Genomic DNA, 12,683 nt, shown 5'->3' on the forward strand with positions numbered 1-12,683 from the left:
TCAAGGAAGGGTGTTTTTCAGACCCAGAAGAGCACCTAAGCATATAAACCCAATGGCAGCTGTGACAGCATGCACGAGACCTGCACAGGCTCAAGCTTCAAAACCCCAAAACCCCGGCATGAAAAGGCCCTGGCAAAAAGCTGGGAGGAGAGGCCATTCCCTTTAATGATATGACCTCACTCCCAAGGGTAGTCAATGGGCAACACAAACTGGACTTGATGGGAAGAGAACAGTTGAGTAAGGAAGTGAGGGTGGAGGGAGAGCATATAGGAGGGGTCAGGGAAGGGGGGTTGATATGAAGTTCTCAAACAATTGATAAGATCGTACTTTAGAAGTTTTGCTGCTGGCCCTGCAGGCTGCCTAGTCGCCTCACCTGAAGTACTCTGCAAAGATGAGACCCTCATCATCCTGAAGAGACCAGAAGAGGCGTCCAGTCCTCACAACCAGTGCTAGTTCTGTTGGCACTCTCCCTACCCTCCACCCCCAGAACACTAGATAAAAGACCGGGAAAATCATGTCCAGCTCCAGATGTGTGTAGCCCCTTGTCGCACAGACATCGATGTCCCTGCTTTCCACCCCTGCAGAGTCCTGCCCCAGCCCCTGCCCTGGCCCCTTCAGCCCCTGCCCTAGCCCCTTCTCTGGCCCCTTCAGCCTCTGTCCTAGCCACCCCCCAACCACCTGCCCTAACCGCTGCCCCTGCCCTAGCCCCAGGAGACCCCACCACCATCCTCAAGCCACCTTATTCTCTGATATATACCGATCTCTGCTTCCATGTGTCACTCACTCACCATGTGTAGCAACTCAGGGATGTGCTCATCCCACCCTACCACACCTCATTCCACCCAACTCCACCCCCCATAGCTTCTCCTTCAGAACTCTCAGGTCCACCTCTGCCCAGCCCTACCATCCATCTCATGTCCTACAGATAATATGGGCTTTGTGCTCGTTTCTCCAAAGAGCCGTGTTCAGGCAGGCCAGAGAACCCGGTCCTCACGGATCTCTCTGAAGGACTACACTCCCCAAACTCTCTGCTCCTGGGCTCCGTGGCTAGAACATGTCCCAGGAGCCTGCAGACTCTCCGATCACCCAAGAGGATCTATTCACAGCATAGCCTTCCAAATATGAGCAACCCGCAGGCCCTGTGCACTCAGGATTGCCTGTGACATGGCCCAACAGTCACGAGCTTAAATCATGATGGGTATTTTGAAATCTTTCCTTTTTCTTTTATGTTATTGGGTATATGGAGGCCGGGAGAGCTGCGTGCCACGGCGCATGTGCAGCCCACTCGCGGGAGTTGGTTCTCTCCTCCCACCATGTAGGTCGTACGACTCCAGCTCAGGTCTTGGACCGTGCATCGGACTTCACGCCCAGCACCTGTTCCAGGTGAGCCACCTCCTGGGTCCAGCAATTTTCTTATGGCTCAGTCACAGGACTCTCAGACATGAACTTTATAGACCATGGCACTGAGTGAATCCCGCTGCAGCCACCCGCCCTTGTGTGACTGCCAGTGCCAAGGCTATCTTGCTCTGGCTTCATTGGTAACTCTGGGTTGCTGCATGGTGTTCCACCGCTATTTGTAAGTGCCACAAAATCAAAGCCACTCTGTCAAGCTTCCCTTCTTCCCAGCCACATCCTCATACCGAATCTGGATTCTACCCCTCGGTGTCCTCAAGCCTTGTTACCGTTAGCCCACGTGTATCTTGGCACAGGCTTTTAACTAACTCAGTCTAACATGAGTCCGTAATGACGGACACCTTACCCCCATTGGCAGGGAGCACTGTGCTGGAAGAGGACCACAGCAGAGCCCTCCAAAGCTGGGATCCTGACAGTTTTTAGGCTTTGGTCTAAACTTGGAAAGATTAAGTGACTTGCCACACGGACCTAAGAACTCTTAGATGCCCAGAGCACCTATAGACTCGGCTGGTAAAAGTGCTCATTGCCAAGCCTGAGTTCAATCCCCAGGACTCAGATAATCAAAGGAAAAAAACCAACTTCCGTGCATTTCCTCTGACTTCCAAATGTGCACTGTGGCATCGTGTACATACATGCACGAGCTCATACACACACACAGATTTTTTTTTCTAAAAAGCTACCGCTAGGTGGTAGTGCATGCCTTTGATCCCATCACTCCAGAGGCAGAGACCAGCCTGAGTTCGAGGCCAGCCTGTTGTGTCCACAGTGAGTTCTAGAACAGCTAGAACTCTGTAAAAAGACCCTGTCTCAAAAAAGAAAAGAAAAAAAAAAAAGGTATTCGGTGAGGATGTGGGGATGGCCGGGAAGGATGGATTAACCACTGGATTTAGGGGAACACTGGTGAGCCGGCTTCTAGAAGCACAAGAAAAAGGCAAGCCCTGGGCTGGATGTCAATCTCCCTGCACCCTCTGCCTGCCACCGTGGACACTGAGACACAGTGGTGGCACTAATTGAGCAACCACTAGAACGTCCACCCAGAACACCAGATTTGGGAACCCTGGTATCCAGATGGATGTCGCAGCTCCTCCGTGTCACTCCCAGAGCCCAGGGTGAAATGTGTGCGTGGTTCTGCTGGCAGACTCACCCCCCACCCGGTGCAGAGGACGGGGGGCGGGGGTGGGGCTTCAAACCCGGGTCTCAGTATGCCAGATTCCTCTGCTCCTCGCCTGGGATGAAACTAGGGCGTGGGGAGGGTGGGGTTCCCTTGTCATTCTTAGAGAAGTATGGGAGGAAAAAGTCCCTAAAACTTCATAGGACCAAAAACCCGGGGTCAGGCATGGTGATACATGCCTTTCATCCAAGCAGATCTCTAAGTTCAAGCTAGCCTGGTCTAAACAGTTCCAGGCCAGCCAGGGCTACGCAATGAGATCCTGTCTCAAAAAGCAAAGAAAAACAAAATTCTGACCTGCACTCTGTGTCCTGTGGTAGGATGAACTATGCAGAGACTCAGTGTGAACGAAGGACGCTGCTTCTGACAGGAGGGCCTGAGTGTGACACACACCTGTTCTGAGCAGTCGGTACCTGTGATCTTTAATTAACTCTAAATAGATAACGTATCTCTATAATTATAATATAGAAATGTCTATGAACAAAAAATAGATACTCAGGGAGGGGGGCGGGGATTTTTCTAGAATATTGCTGTGAGCAAAGTATGCTCAAGGTTTTCAGCATGAGCAGTCGCGCAGCCGGGGAGCTTGGTCAGCACTTGGGGACTGAGGTAAATATCCGGAGGCCGTGCATGCCCTTGATCTCTTCTTTCAGTGCCTGAGGAGGAAGAGACAGCATAGTCAGTTCTTGGGTCTTTACATTCGCTGTAGAGTATTCTATGGGGCTCTGTCTGGAGGACACTTGAACATGTTTTGTTTAAGCAACTTTTCCTTCAAAAATACTTTTTGCCTATGTCTGTGTAGTGTGTGTGTTTGCATATGTGCAGGTGCGTGCGTGCATGTGTGTATGTGCATGTGTGTTTGGAGGCCTGAGTTTGACAGCTCTCCACTTTATATATCAAGGTAGAGTGTCTAACCCTGGAGCTTACCGTTCAGGCCAGTCAACTCACCCCAGGGATGGCCTGCTTCTGCCTTCCAGGCGCTCAGATTACAGATTACCATACCCAACCCAAAATGACTTAAACGCTGGGTGCATCACACACACACACACACACACACACACACACACACACACACACGTGTAAAGCCAGCATCCGGACTAAAGCTCTAACACCTGCACACACACTTTTGCCCTCTAAACTTCTTCCCAGCCCCTTTTACACTTTGTTTGAGGCAGTGTCTCACTACATAGCCCTCGCTGGCCTTGAACTCGCTATGTAGAGCATGGTCCTCCCATTCACAGAGATCTGCCCTCCTCCACCTCCCAAGTGTCGGGATTAGAGGTGCGCACCCGGGTCACTTTACAACTTATTTTCATTCCACAATACCCGTTTGTTGTGCCGCACACCGACAGCCCAGCCACCTAGGTTAAGGCAGGGAAGTAGCTTGAGCTCAGGAGTTCAAACAGCCCAGCAACATAGGAGGACCCCGAAGCAAAACTTAACATTGAATCTCCCTCTTCTGGCCTCTGAGTACACCAGGCACACAAACATACATGCAGGCCAAACACTCATACACATAAAGTAAAAATGAATCTTAAAGTGTACAGACGTGATTGGGAAGGCCACCTGATGCTGACCTCCTGCCTATGCAGCTGACCTCTTGCCTATGACTTCTGGCCACAGTGCACACATGTACACACACCCCCAACATCTGTGTTGTAGAGTTAAAACAACACTGAGTACCTCTGGTCCAAAGTCAGCAAGTGAGTAATCAGGTCAGGGGATGGACCCAAACATTCTGTGGTCTTGGCCACAGTGGGTCTCAGTTGCATTCCTAACTGACCCTGCTGTTGTGTTGGGAGCCCACGAGCCATCTGAGGCCAACTCTATATTCACATGGAAGCCTCAACTCTGCAGACAAAAATGAGCCTGGATAAAACAGCCTATCACAACGGGGTGCCTTCCCTAGGCTTGCTGCAAGTCCATAATGCCCCCTAGTGGCTATTTTTGTCTCTGCATCTGGGCTACCATGGGCAGCTCACATTGGGGCGAGGTGAGCCTAATCGTATTTTTTTTTTTTTTTTTCTTTTTTTCGGAGCTGGGGACCAAACCCAGGGCCTTGCGCTTGCTAGGCAAGTGCTCTACCACTGAGCTAAACCCCCAACCCCAGCCTAATTGTATCTTCAGGCAACAAGCAGGTCCTGGATCCTGGAAGCTTTGAGGCTTTGCAGTTCACTGTGCACATCCCCTCCTACCAACACCTCCCTCTGGTCTCTGTGAAGCCCCCTAAGGCCCCTCACCCCACGTCAATGTCACACGTTACCTGCTCCAGTCACAGAGCAATCATGGCATCCCTATGGCTGAGGACACGTTGGCTCTGGTTGGAGGATGGGCTTGGCTAAAGTACCCTAAGTGCAGGAGGATCGGTCACTCATGGGGCCTTGGATAAAGCCCTGTGTTCCATCCCCAGTGCTTAACAAATAAAAATAAAAAAGTTCAAGGCTATCTTCAGTTACATACTGAGTTCAAGGCCAGCCTGGGCTATGAAACATTGACAAAAAGAAGAAAAAAAGGACCATGGACAAGGAGATGCAGCTTGAAAGCCAATCATATTGATGCAGGCCTTTGATGCCAGCACTTGGGAGGCAGAGGCCGGCGGATCTCTGTGAGTTCAAGGCCGCTAGTCTACTACACAGTGCAGGACAGCCGGGGCTGTACAGTAGACCCTGTCTTTAAAAAAGATGCAGCTTGGATAGACATGTCTGAGCATGGCTATGAGCACAGTGTATTGGGGTCACACTCAGTATTGGGGTCACAGAGAAAAAGGCCAGAGGCAATGACGAAGAAATAATAGACCAAAAAGAGCAACAGGAGCGCTTGCTAAGCAAGCCTGACAAATCTTGATCCCCAGAACCTAGGTAAAGAGGCCAGATGTGGCCCACATCTGTAATCCTGGCATCCCTACGGCAATATAAGAAGGGAAGACAGGAGCATTGCCCAGAAGCTAGCCTGGATGCACAGTACAGTTATGGAGGCCTTGTGTGTCGGGCTTTTCTCAAGCTGTGGGTGCTCACCACTCCCGAGAGCCCTTGGGGCGTGCACTGTTCCGGTTATTGTGTTACAGATTAGGAAACTAAGTCACAGGGAGGTTGAGTAACCTTCTCAGGTTCACAACCTAGAAGGTAGCGACTCTAGCTGCAGGCCAAGGCTCTCATGGTAGCACCCAGAGTCCAGTCATACCAGGCAGCCTGTGTGCTAGAGAACTCAAGTCCCACAGGCTGTGGGAAAAGCCACCAGCCAGGTCTCCCCAGTCCAGTCTACCTGCGCTCTAAGTCTCGAGACCATGCCCAACTGACCACTGCCCCATCCCAGCCTGCCTGAGGGCTGGAGGTGCCACAGCCAAGGCACAGGGCTGTGAGGGTGCCAAAGAGCTGACAAGTGTCAGGAGTGCATGTATCTAGGACGAAAGTCAGAATCAGCAGCAGCTGGAAGAGGGAGTTGGAGGGTAGGTGACGTGACGCACCTGGTAAGCCCGGTGACCTGAGTTCAATCCCCAGGGCCCACCCACATGGTGGAAGGCGAATTGTACTTTAGCCACATATGTGCTGTGGCATGTGTGCCCCAGCCCTACTGGAAGGGCTCTGGAGGACAGCCAGGAGGACAGCAAGCAGCTTTTGAGTTGGGTGCAGAAGGGAACCTAGGCCAGGGGCTCAATCAGGGTCCAGGTCCAGACGAAGAGAAAGAGAGTGGCAGGAAACAGCCAGCGGGAGGGTGACTGCAGGAGAGAGAACCCTTCGACAGTAAATGATGTGTGACATCAAGGTCAGATCTGGGCTTTTCAAAAACTAAACCAGCTGATTGCACACAAGGCCTCCGTGGGTGAAACCAAACACAGCTATCCAAAGGAGTGACTTCAGTGACAAAGGCCCTGCATCATAGTCAGATAGATGGGTTCCCATTGAGGAACACACACATACAGAAATCTACAAAAATCACCTGTCATTTCACACTGTCCGAGCTTGCAAACACTGAATTCAGTGTGTGACAGCAGAAAACAGAGTGGGCCAGGCACAGCGGAACACGTCTATAACCCTGCAGAGGCAGTGGCTAGAGATTATGAGTCCAAACAAGTCAGCACCAAATGGACATCCTGTTAAAAAATCCCTAGCGGGGGGTTGGGGATTTAGCTCAGTGGTAGAGCGCTTGCCTAGGAAGCGCAAGGCCCTGGGTTCGGGTCCCCAGCTCCGAAAAAAAAGAACCAAAAAAAAAAAAAAAAAAAATCCCTAGCGGGTTGAGGCCGCACCTCCAAATGGTAGAGAGCACTGGTCTTGTATGCTCTGTCCTCAGAGCCTCATACACTGGGCACGATGGCGCATAGTTAGAAACCCAGCATTTCATGGGTGGAGGCAGAAGGATCAGAAGTTCAAAGTCATCCTCAGCTATAGAATAAGTTTGAGAATTAGTCTTAAAAATATGCAAACTAGGCTGGGGATGCAGTTCAGAAAGTAGAGCTCTCGTGGAGTATGCACCAGCCCTAGGTTTGGTCCCCAGCACTTCATAAGCCAGTCGAGGTGTCACACTGCTCGCCCAGTACTTGGGAGGCGGAGACAGGAGAATCAGAAGCAAGAACTCATCCTCACCTACATCGTGAGTTTGGGGCTGGCCTGGGCTTCATGAGACCCTCTCTTTAAGATCATAACAACAACAACAAAAAACAAAAACAAAGAAACAGTAACGCTGTTAGTATTATAAAAAGCAACAGTAAACATTGTTAGTATTATAAAAAGAAACAGTAACACTTAGTATTCTAAAAAGAGTTGAAAGAGAACTACCAGGTGGCTTACTTTCAATTTGGAATGAATTGACATTTGCTCAAAATTTCACTCTGGTGAGTCTCTGAGTCTGTATTTCTAAGGTCTCTGATTCTGTCTGTAGACATAATGATTTGAGGGGCTGGGGATTTAGCTCAGCGGTAGAGCGCTTACCTAGGAAGCGCAAGGCCCTGGGTTCGGTCCCCAGCTCCGAAAAAAAAAAAGAACCAGACATAATGATTTGTACATGGCGCTTACCCTCCTGTGCTCTCACAGCTCGTTTCAATCAGAAAACATAAGCATTGTAATGTTTATACCAAGAATCCCCTGTCTCGATTTTGTTCTTACCATTTGTTTTCTGCCTTGTCAATAAATGCTGACCACTCAATGGCTGGGCAGAATAGAGAATAGGGTGGGACAAGCACCAACCAGAGGAAGAGAGAGCCAGAGAGAGGGAGATTGAGATCAGTGAGGAGGATGGAGGATTTGGAGCCATGAGGAAGAGCTCAGAGAGATCATGAAAACACGCCTGAAGCCCAAAGAGCCAGATCAATAATACACAAGCATCATGGAAAGGGGCTGGAGGTAGCCAGATTAGCATAAAAAGATAGATCGTTTAACTGCTCAGTTATTGAGGAACAGTTTTAAATAAATAGTTTCTCTGTGATTATTGGGGATTAGCATAAAGAAATACAATATAGTGTAATGTAATTCACACTACATTTATGTAAGAGTTACCTCATGTGCACCCGTCCTCCTGACCACATACTAACCGCTGCCTTGCTCTCTCCTGGTATGAACAGTGACAGTCTCCCTGCCCACTGCTGCGCCCTCACATGCTGAAGGCCAGGGGCCATCAGGAACCACTGACCTGATTGACCATTTGGTGCTGCTGGACAGTCCTCTTCTCTTTAAATTCTTCTGACTCGATTTTAATTTCATACATCGCCCCGCAGCCTCCTGAAAGAGAGTCAAAGGCATCTCAGTGATGACAGACAATCCAAAAAGGGAACACTCACAGCATTCTGCAAACAGGTGCAGATAAAGATCACAGTTTCTGCTCTGACCATTTCCTCCTGGCAGGCAGCCTTGATCGTTCCTTTTGCAAGACCTGTCTACTACCCACCCCCGAGTGTGGGCAGGAAAGATGGGGCACAAAGCTTGGAGAGCACGATAGGTAGAGCGTTCTCTCCTAGTAAGTAGTGGGAAGGCTGGTTTCAGGAGCACAAACATATCCTAAGGTTTCAGCTAAGCATCTTGTGTTGCCCCACAGAGACTATCAACCTGACAGATCCAGCATCGCTTAGGAGACAAGCCTCTGGGCATGCCCATGAGGGAGTTCCTAGATTTGGGTAACTCACCTTAAGCTGCAGTCCTGGACTAAAGGGAAAGATCGTGAGCTGAGCGCCAGCATCCAAGCCTCTGCTTCCTGAGTGTGGATGCCGTGTAACCAGTCATCCGAGCTCTTGCGGCCATACTTTCCAACCATGATGCATGCCCTCAGAGCCCCCACTTGACATAGAGTTTCACCTCAACAGAGCTCACATTCTCCAGAGTCAAGGATGACCCTGAACTACACTTTCTTTTTTTTTTTTTTTTTTTTGGTTCTTTTTTTTTGAGCTGGGGACCGAACCCAGGGCCTTGCGCCTTCCTAGGTAAGCGCTCTACACTGAGCTAAATCCCCAGCCCCAGAACTACACTTTCTGAATTCGGGGATTACAGGCCGGCAACAGCATCTCCCATCAATTTTACAAGTTTCTGTGGTTAGCATTCCTTCTAGGCTCTGCCCCACAGTTACCTGGCAACAGCCAAGTAGGCCTGGCTTACTATAAATGGAGCTGTTTGCCCCCTCTTCACTCTTTTATTCTCTCTCTTCTCTCCCGCACCCCTATCTCCCTCTTCCCCCATCCCCCTCCCCCACTCTCCACATGTTCCTGCCCCTCTCTCTGCCTCTACTCCCTTCCCAACTCCCCTTCCCACGCCCTGAATAAACTCTATCCCATACTATACCCATTATATGGCTGGTACCTCAGGGGAAGGGATGCCTCAGCATGGCCTGCAGAGACTCTCCTCCCACCTCACCATACCACGCTCTACAAAACATATCCTAGCTCTTCTTTTTTATAAAACACAACATCTGGGAATCGAACCCAGGCCTTTGTACATGCTAGCCCAGTACTCTACCAACTGAGCTACATCCCCAGCCCAGTACAGAGCTGCAATGTCCTCCAAACCCATGCAAATGTGCTTCCAGGGAACTCAACGGCCCCTCCTAGTAGTGGCAATTTAGTTCTTATCTAGCTCCTTGCACCTGTGTTCCTCTCTGGGTGTGTCTGGATAAGGCACCCATGTCCTCTCTGCTTCTACTGCACAGCACAGACCTGACAAACCGCCAGCCAAAAATTCAGAGGTGCAGCAGCAACCTGAGGAAAACCCGGCCAGACTGGGCTTGGAGAGTCTGCCCTGGGTCCCAATTCTGCTTCTGGTTCTCCTGCCTCCTTTGGCTGCTTTGGGCTTGCCTCTTGGATAAAGTAGGGTAGCTGACAAAACCTACCTTGGGCCCATTCTAGCGTTACTGTTGTAGGCTGTCAGAACTGGGGTGGGCAGATTACAAGATCTTGAAAATGAGAACTTTGACCTGAGCTCTTGGTGTCCCTACAGGGTCAGGCTTACTGAGGGACCTCATGTGAGCAGGGCTAAACCCCGTAACCCAGAGTTCTCTCAGCTGAGGATTGTCTTTGTGGTTCCCTGAGGTTTCTAAGTCCTCATCTCCATCTGGCCCAAAGTAACGCACTCAGAGAAATTGTGTCAAGTCCCCTCCTCCTAGTCTCGTGACTTCAGCCTCTCCCCAGACGAAAACTCTAGAAAACCTCAGCAAAGTCCCAGAGAGAATGGGTGAAAGCCTTACCTGAGATGTCTGTGACTTGGATAGCCGTGGCTCGAGGAAACTTTTCTTTGAGAACCTGGGTCACTTTGAGCTCCCCCTCCGTCTGGGAGGCGAACATCCGATGTGCACAGTGCCATAGAGGAAGCTATGAGAACAAAGAGGTGGTCTGTGCACCTATGAGAAGGCACGGCAATGGTCTCTGCCTGAGCAGGGACAGGCAGGATTGGGGGTGCTAGTGAGCGCTGGTGAAGGGGCCGTCCATCACTCCTCAGACTCACCTGAAGGTCCAGAGCAGGCCACTACTCTAGACTTTCAGGGACGTACCCTGGGTCTCTGTGGTACGTTTGTGTGTGTGAAGCTGCCTGTGTGTACACATTCATTGGGGTCAGAGAACAAGCTGTCCTTCTCAGAGATATCACCCTGGCTTTTTTGAAACAGGGGCTCTCACTGGTTCATCAAGTTGGCAAGGTGGCAGGCAAGCCCCAGAGATCCGCCTGTCTCGTCCTCCCAGCACTGGGATTTCAAGTACATGCCCTCACACCTGGCTTCTGTTCTTTTTATTTTTAGTTGTGTGTGTGTGTGTGTGTGTGTGTGTGTGTGTGTGTGTGTGTGTGTGTGTAAGAGTGTGCACACGTGGATGCAAGGTCTTCAGAGGTTGGATGAGGGAGGGGATCAGATCCCAGGGGCTGGGGTTACAGGCAGTTTGTGAGTTGATTGACACAGATGCTGGAAACCAAATTGAGATCCTCCACCAAGACAGGGAACCCTTGTCCACATCTCACATGGGTCCTGGGGGTGGACTCAGATCATCCCCGTAAGCACTTTACCAACCGTGCCATCTCCCCAGCTCTCTCATTAGCCAATCTTAAAGGACAAAATGGAGTCTGTCCCTCTACAGCAGCATCCCAGAGCTGACCCTAAGGCAGGTCCTCTGAAGCAGCGAGTGAGCAGACATAGGTAGGCCAAGATACCTAAGAGGTGGCTGAAATGCAGACCAGAGGTCTGGAGTTAGGTGGTCTGTGTGCTACACGGAGGAACGGAACCATGAGGCTGTGAGGCTGAGCACAACTGGAAGGCTTGAGGGTAGAATTGAGCCTGAGACAGAAGCATAGGCGGAAGAACAGGATGGCGAGGTGAAATCACTCAGGGTTGCAGATTGCTCAAAGGAGGATGTCATTTTAGCACACCTATCCTGGTACCACACATGACCTGCCCTGGATGTCCTGCAACAAAACTCCTCAGCTGGAGAGGCACATTCAAGACCAGCAGGCAAGTAAGGGAAGATGGATGAGGTAGAGCTAAAGAGGAGAAAGAGTGGCTTACGACTTTATTCTAGGAGTTAGGAGGAATGTCACAAGTTCTAGGCCAGCCAGGCCTATAATTCAAGAACCTGTCTCAGAAAACAGCAGGGATTGGAAGAATTAGGAGAGCTCGCCCAGTGCTGGGCTCCTACTCCAGCCTGCAGGCTATGGAGAGTGAAGGTCAGAGGCCTGGTCAGCATGCAACTGCAGGGTACAGGCTCTGCCCAGCACCAACGCCTTGACTCGGGGTTATAAGACCAATGTTTTCCTGTACGTAAGGCAGCCTCTCCCAGGGCCTCTATACTGTTACTGTTTATGGAACTGTCTCCCGATCCTGAGTCCGGTACCCCCCAGCACGCCCGGTACGATGCAGAGGGCAGGAGAGAATGAATGAGAACAAGGAAGGGCCTCGGCCCTGCCCGGCGTCCCCAGCCTGACAACAGCCGCCCGAGCTCCCCCGCAGCTCCGCCCGAGCCCCGCCGGCTCACCCCGCGGCTCCCGCGGAGCAAAGGCATAGCGGCCACCGGGCCCCATGCCGCCATGCCCGGCGACGCAGCCCTAGGTCACGGTGCAGCCGGAAGGACGCAGGCACTGTGTCCAGATTCGCCGCCCTGGACGAGCCCGCCCCCTGCCGCCCGGAGGCCGCGTCCGCTCCACTGTTGCCACCCGGAACCGGCCGTACCTGCAAGCACGGGCGCCCTCCTTCCTGCCACCGCCAGTTTTCACTTCAGGGTCCCCTATCTGCCCCCAGATCACACTCCTCGGTAGCCAGAACCCTGGCGTGCACAGAATAGGCCTCCCTCACCCCGGCATCCTAGTCAGTGCTCTTGGAAATTGGCTTCTTTCCTGAAGAAGTTTCTGTGAAAGTCTCGAGCAACCCGGGTCTTCTACGGTTTGTGTTCTAGAAAGAGTGGAGACTTGATGAGGGGGCTGAAACTGGAGAGGGCAGACTGCTGCAATGGCCAAGTGGGATAGGGTGTGGCGTTGTGGATAGAGTTGGGTGTGGCCAAGTGGATAGAGTGTTAGATGACAATTTGTTTTGGATTTCCCTGAGTTTCAGGGACATAGGTCAGAACAGAACAGGCGTAGAACAGGCATAGAATAGCACCTGTAATCTCAGGACTGTTTTTGTGTTCAAAACCAGCCAGGGCTAAGATGAGTTC

General features: G+C 51.2%; 1 protein-coding gene across 1 annotated transcript; it reads right to left on the bottom strand.

Moving 5' to 3' along the window:
* Nucleotides 1–2,923: 2,923 nt before the first annotated feature.
* Nucleotides 2,924–12,122, bottom strand: Bola3 (bolA family member 3). Its single transcript, XM_032906255.1, has 4 exons — nt 12,009–12,122; nt 10,241–10,364; nt 8,204–8,292; nt 2,924–3,237 (listed from the first exon to the last, which is right to left on the bottom strand). Exons 1-4 carry the CDS (start codon nt 12,060–12,062, stop codon nt 3,172–3,174), a joined length of 333 nt encoding a protein of 110 aa, XP_032762146.1. The 5' UTR covers nt 12,063–12,122; the 3' UTR covers nt 2,924–3,171.
* Between the last annotated feature and the right edge of the window lie 561 nt (nt 12,123–12,683).

This window comes from Rattus rattus, chromosome 6 (assembly GCF_011064425.1).
Source record: "Rattus rattus isolate New Zealand chromosome 6, Rrattus_CSIRO_v1, whole genome shotgun sequence".
In the NCBI taxonomy this organism is placed as follows: domain Eukaryota; kingdom Metazoa; phylum Chordata; class Mammalia; order Rodentia; family Muridae; genus Rattus; species Rattus rattus.

Bases quoted from the DNA above. Each gene is read 5' to 3' on its own strand.
- Bola3 (XM_032906255.1), bottom strand. From the start codon at position 12,062: ATGGCGGCATGGGGCCCGGTGGCCGCTATGCCTTTGCTCCGCGGGAGC. The intron at 10,365-12,008 runs GTGAGCCGGCGG...TTGTTCTCATAG, and splicing joins TGCTCCGCGGGAGCCGCGGG to CTTCCTCTATGGCACTGTGC. The intron at 3,238-8,203 runs GTCAGTGGTTCC...CTTCCTCCTCAG, and splicing joins AGCACCAAATGGTCAATCAG to GCACTGAAAGAAGAGATCAA.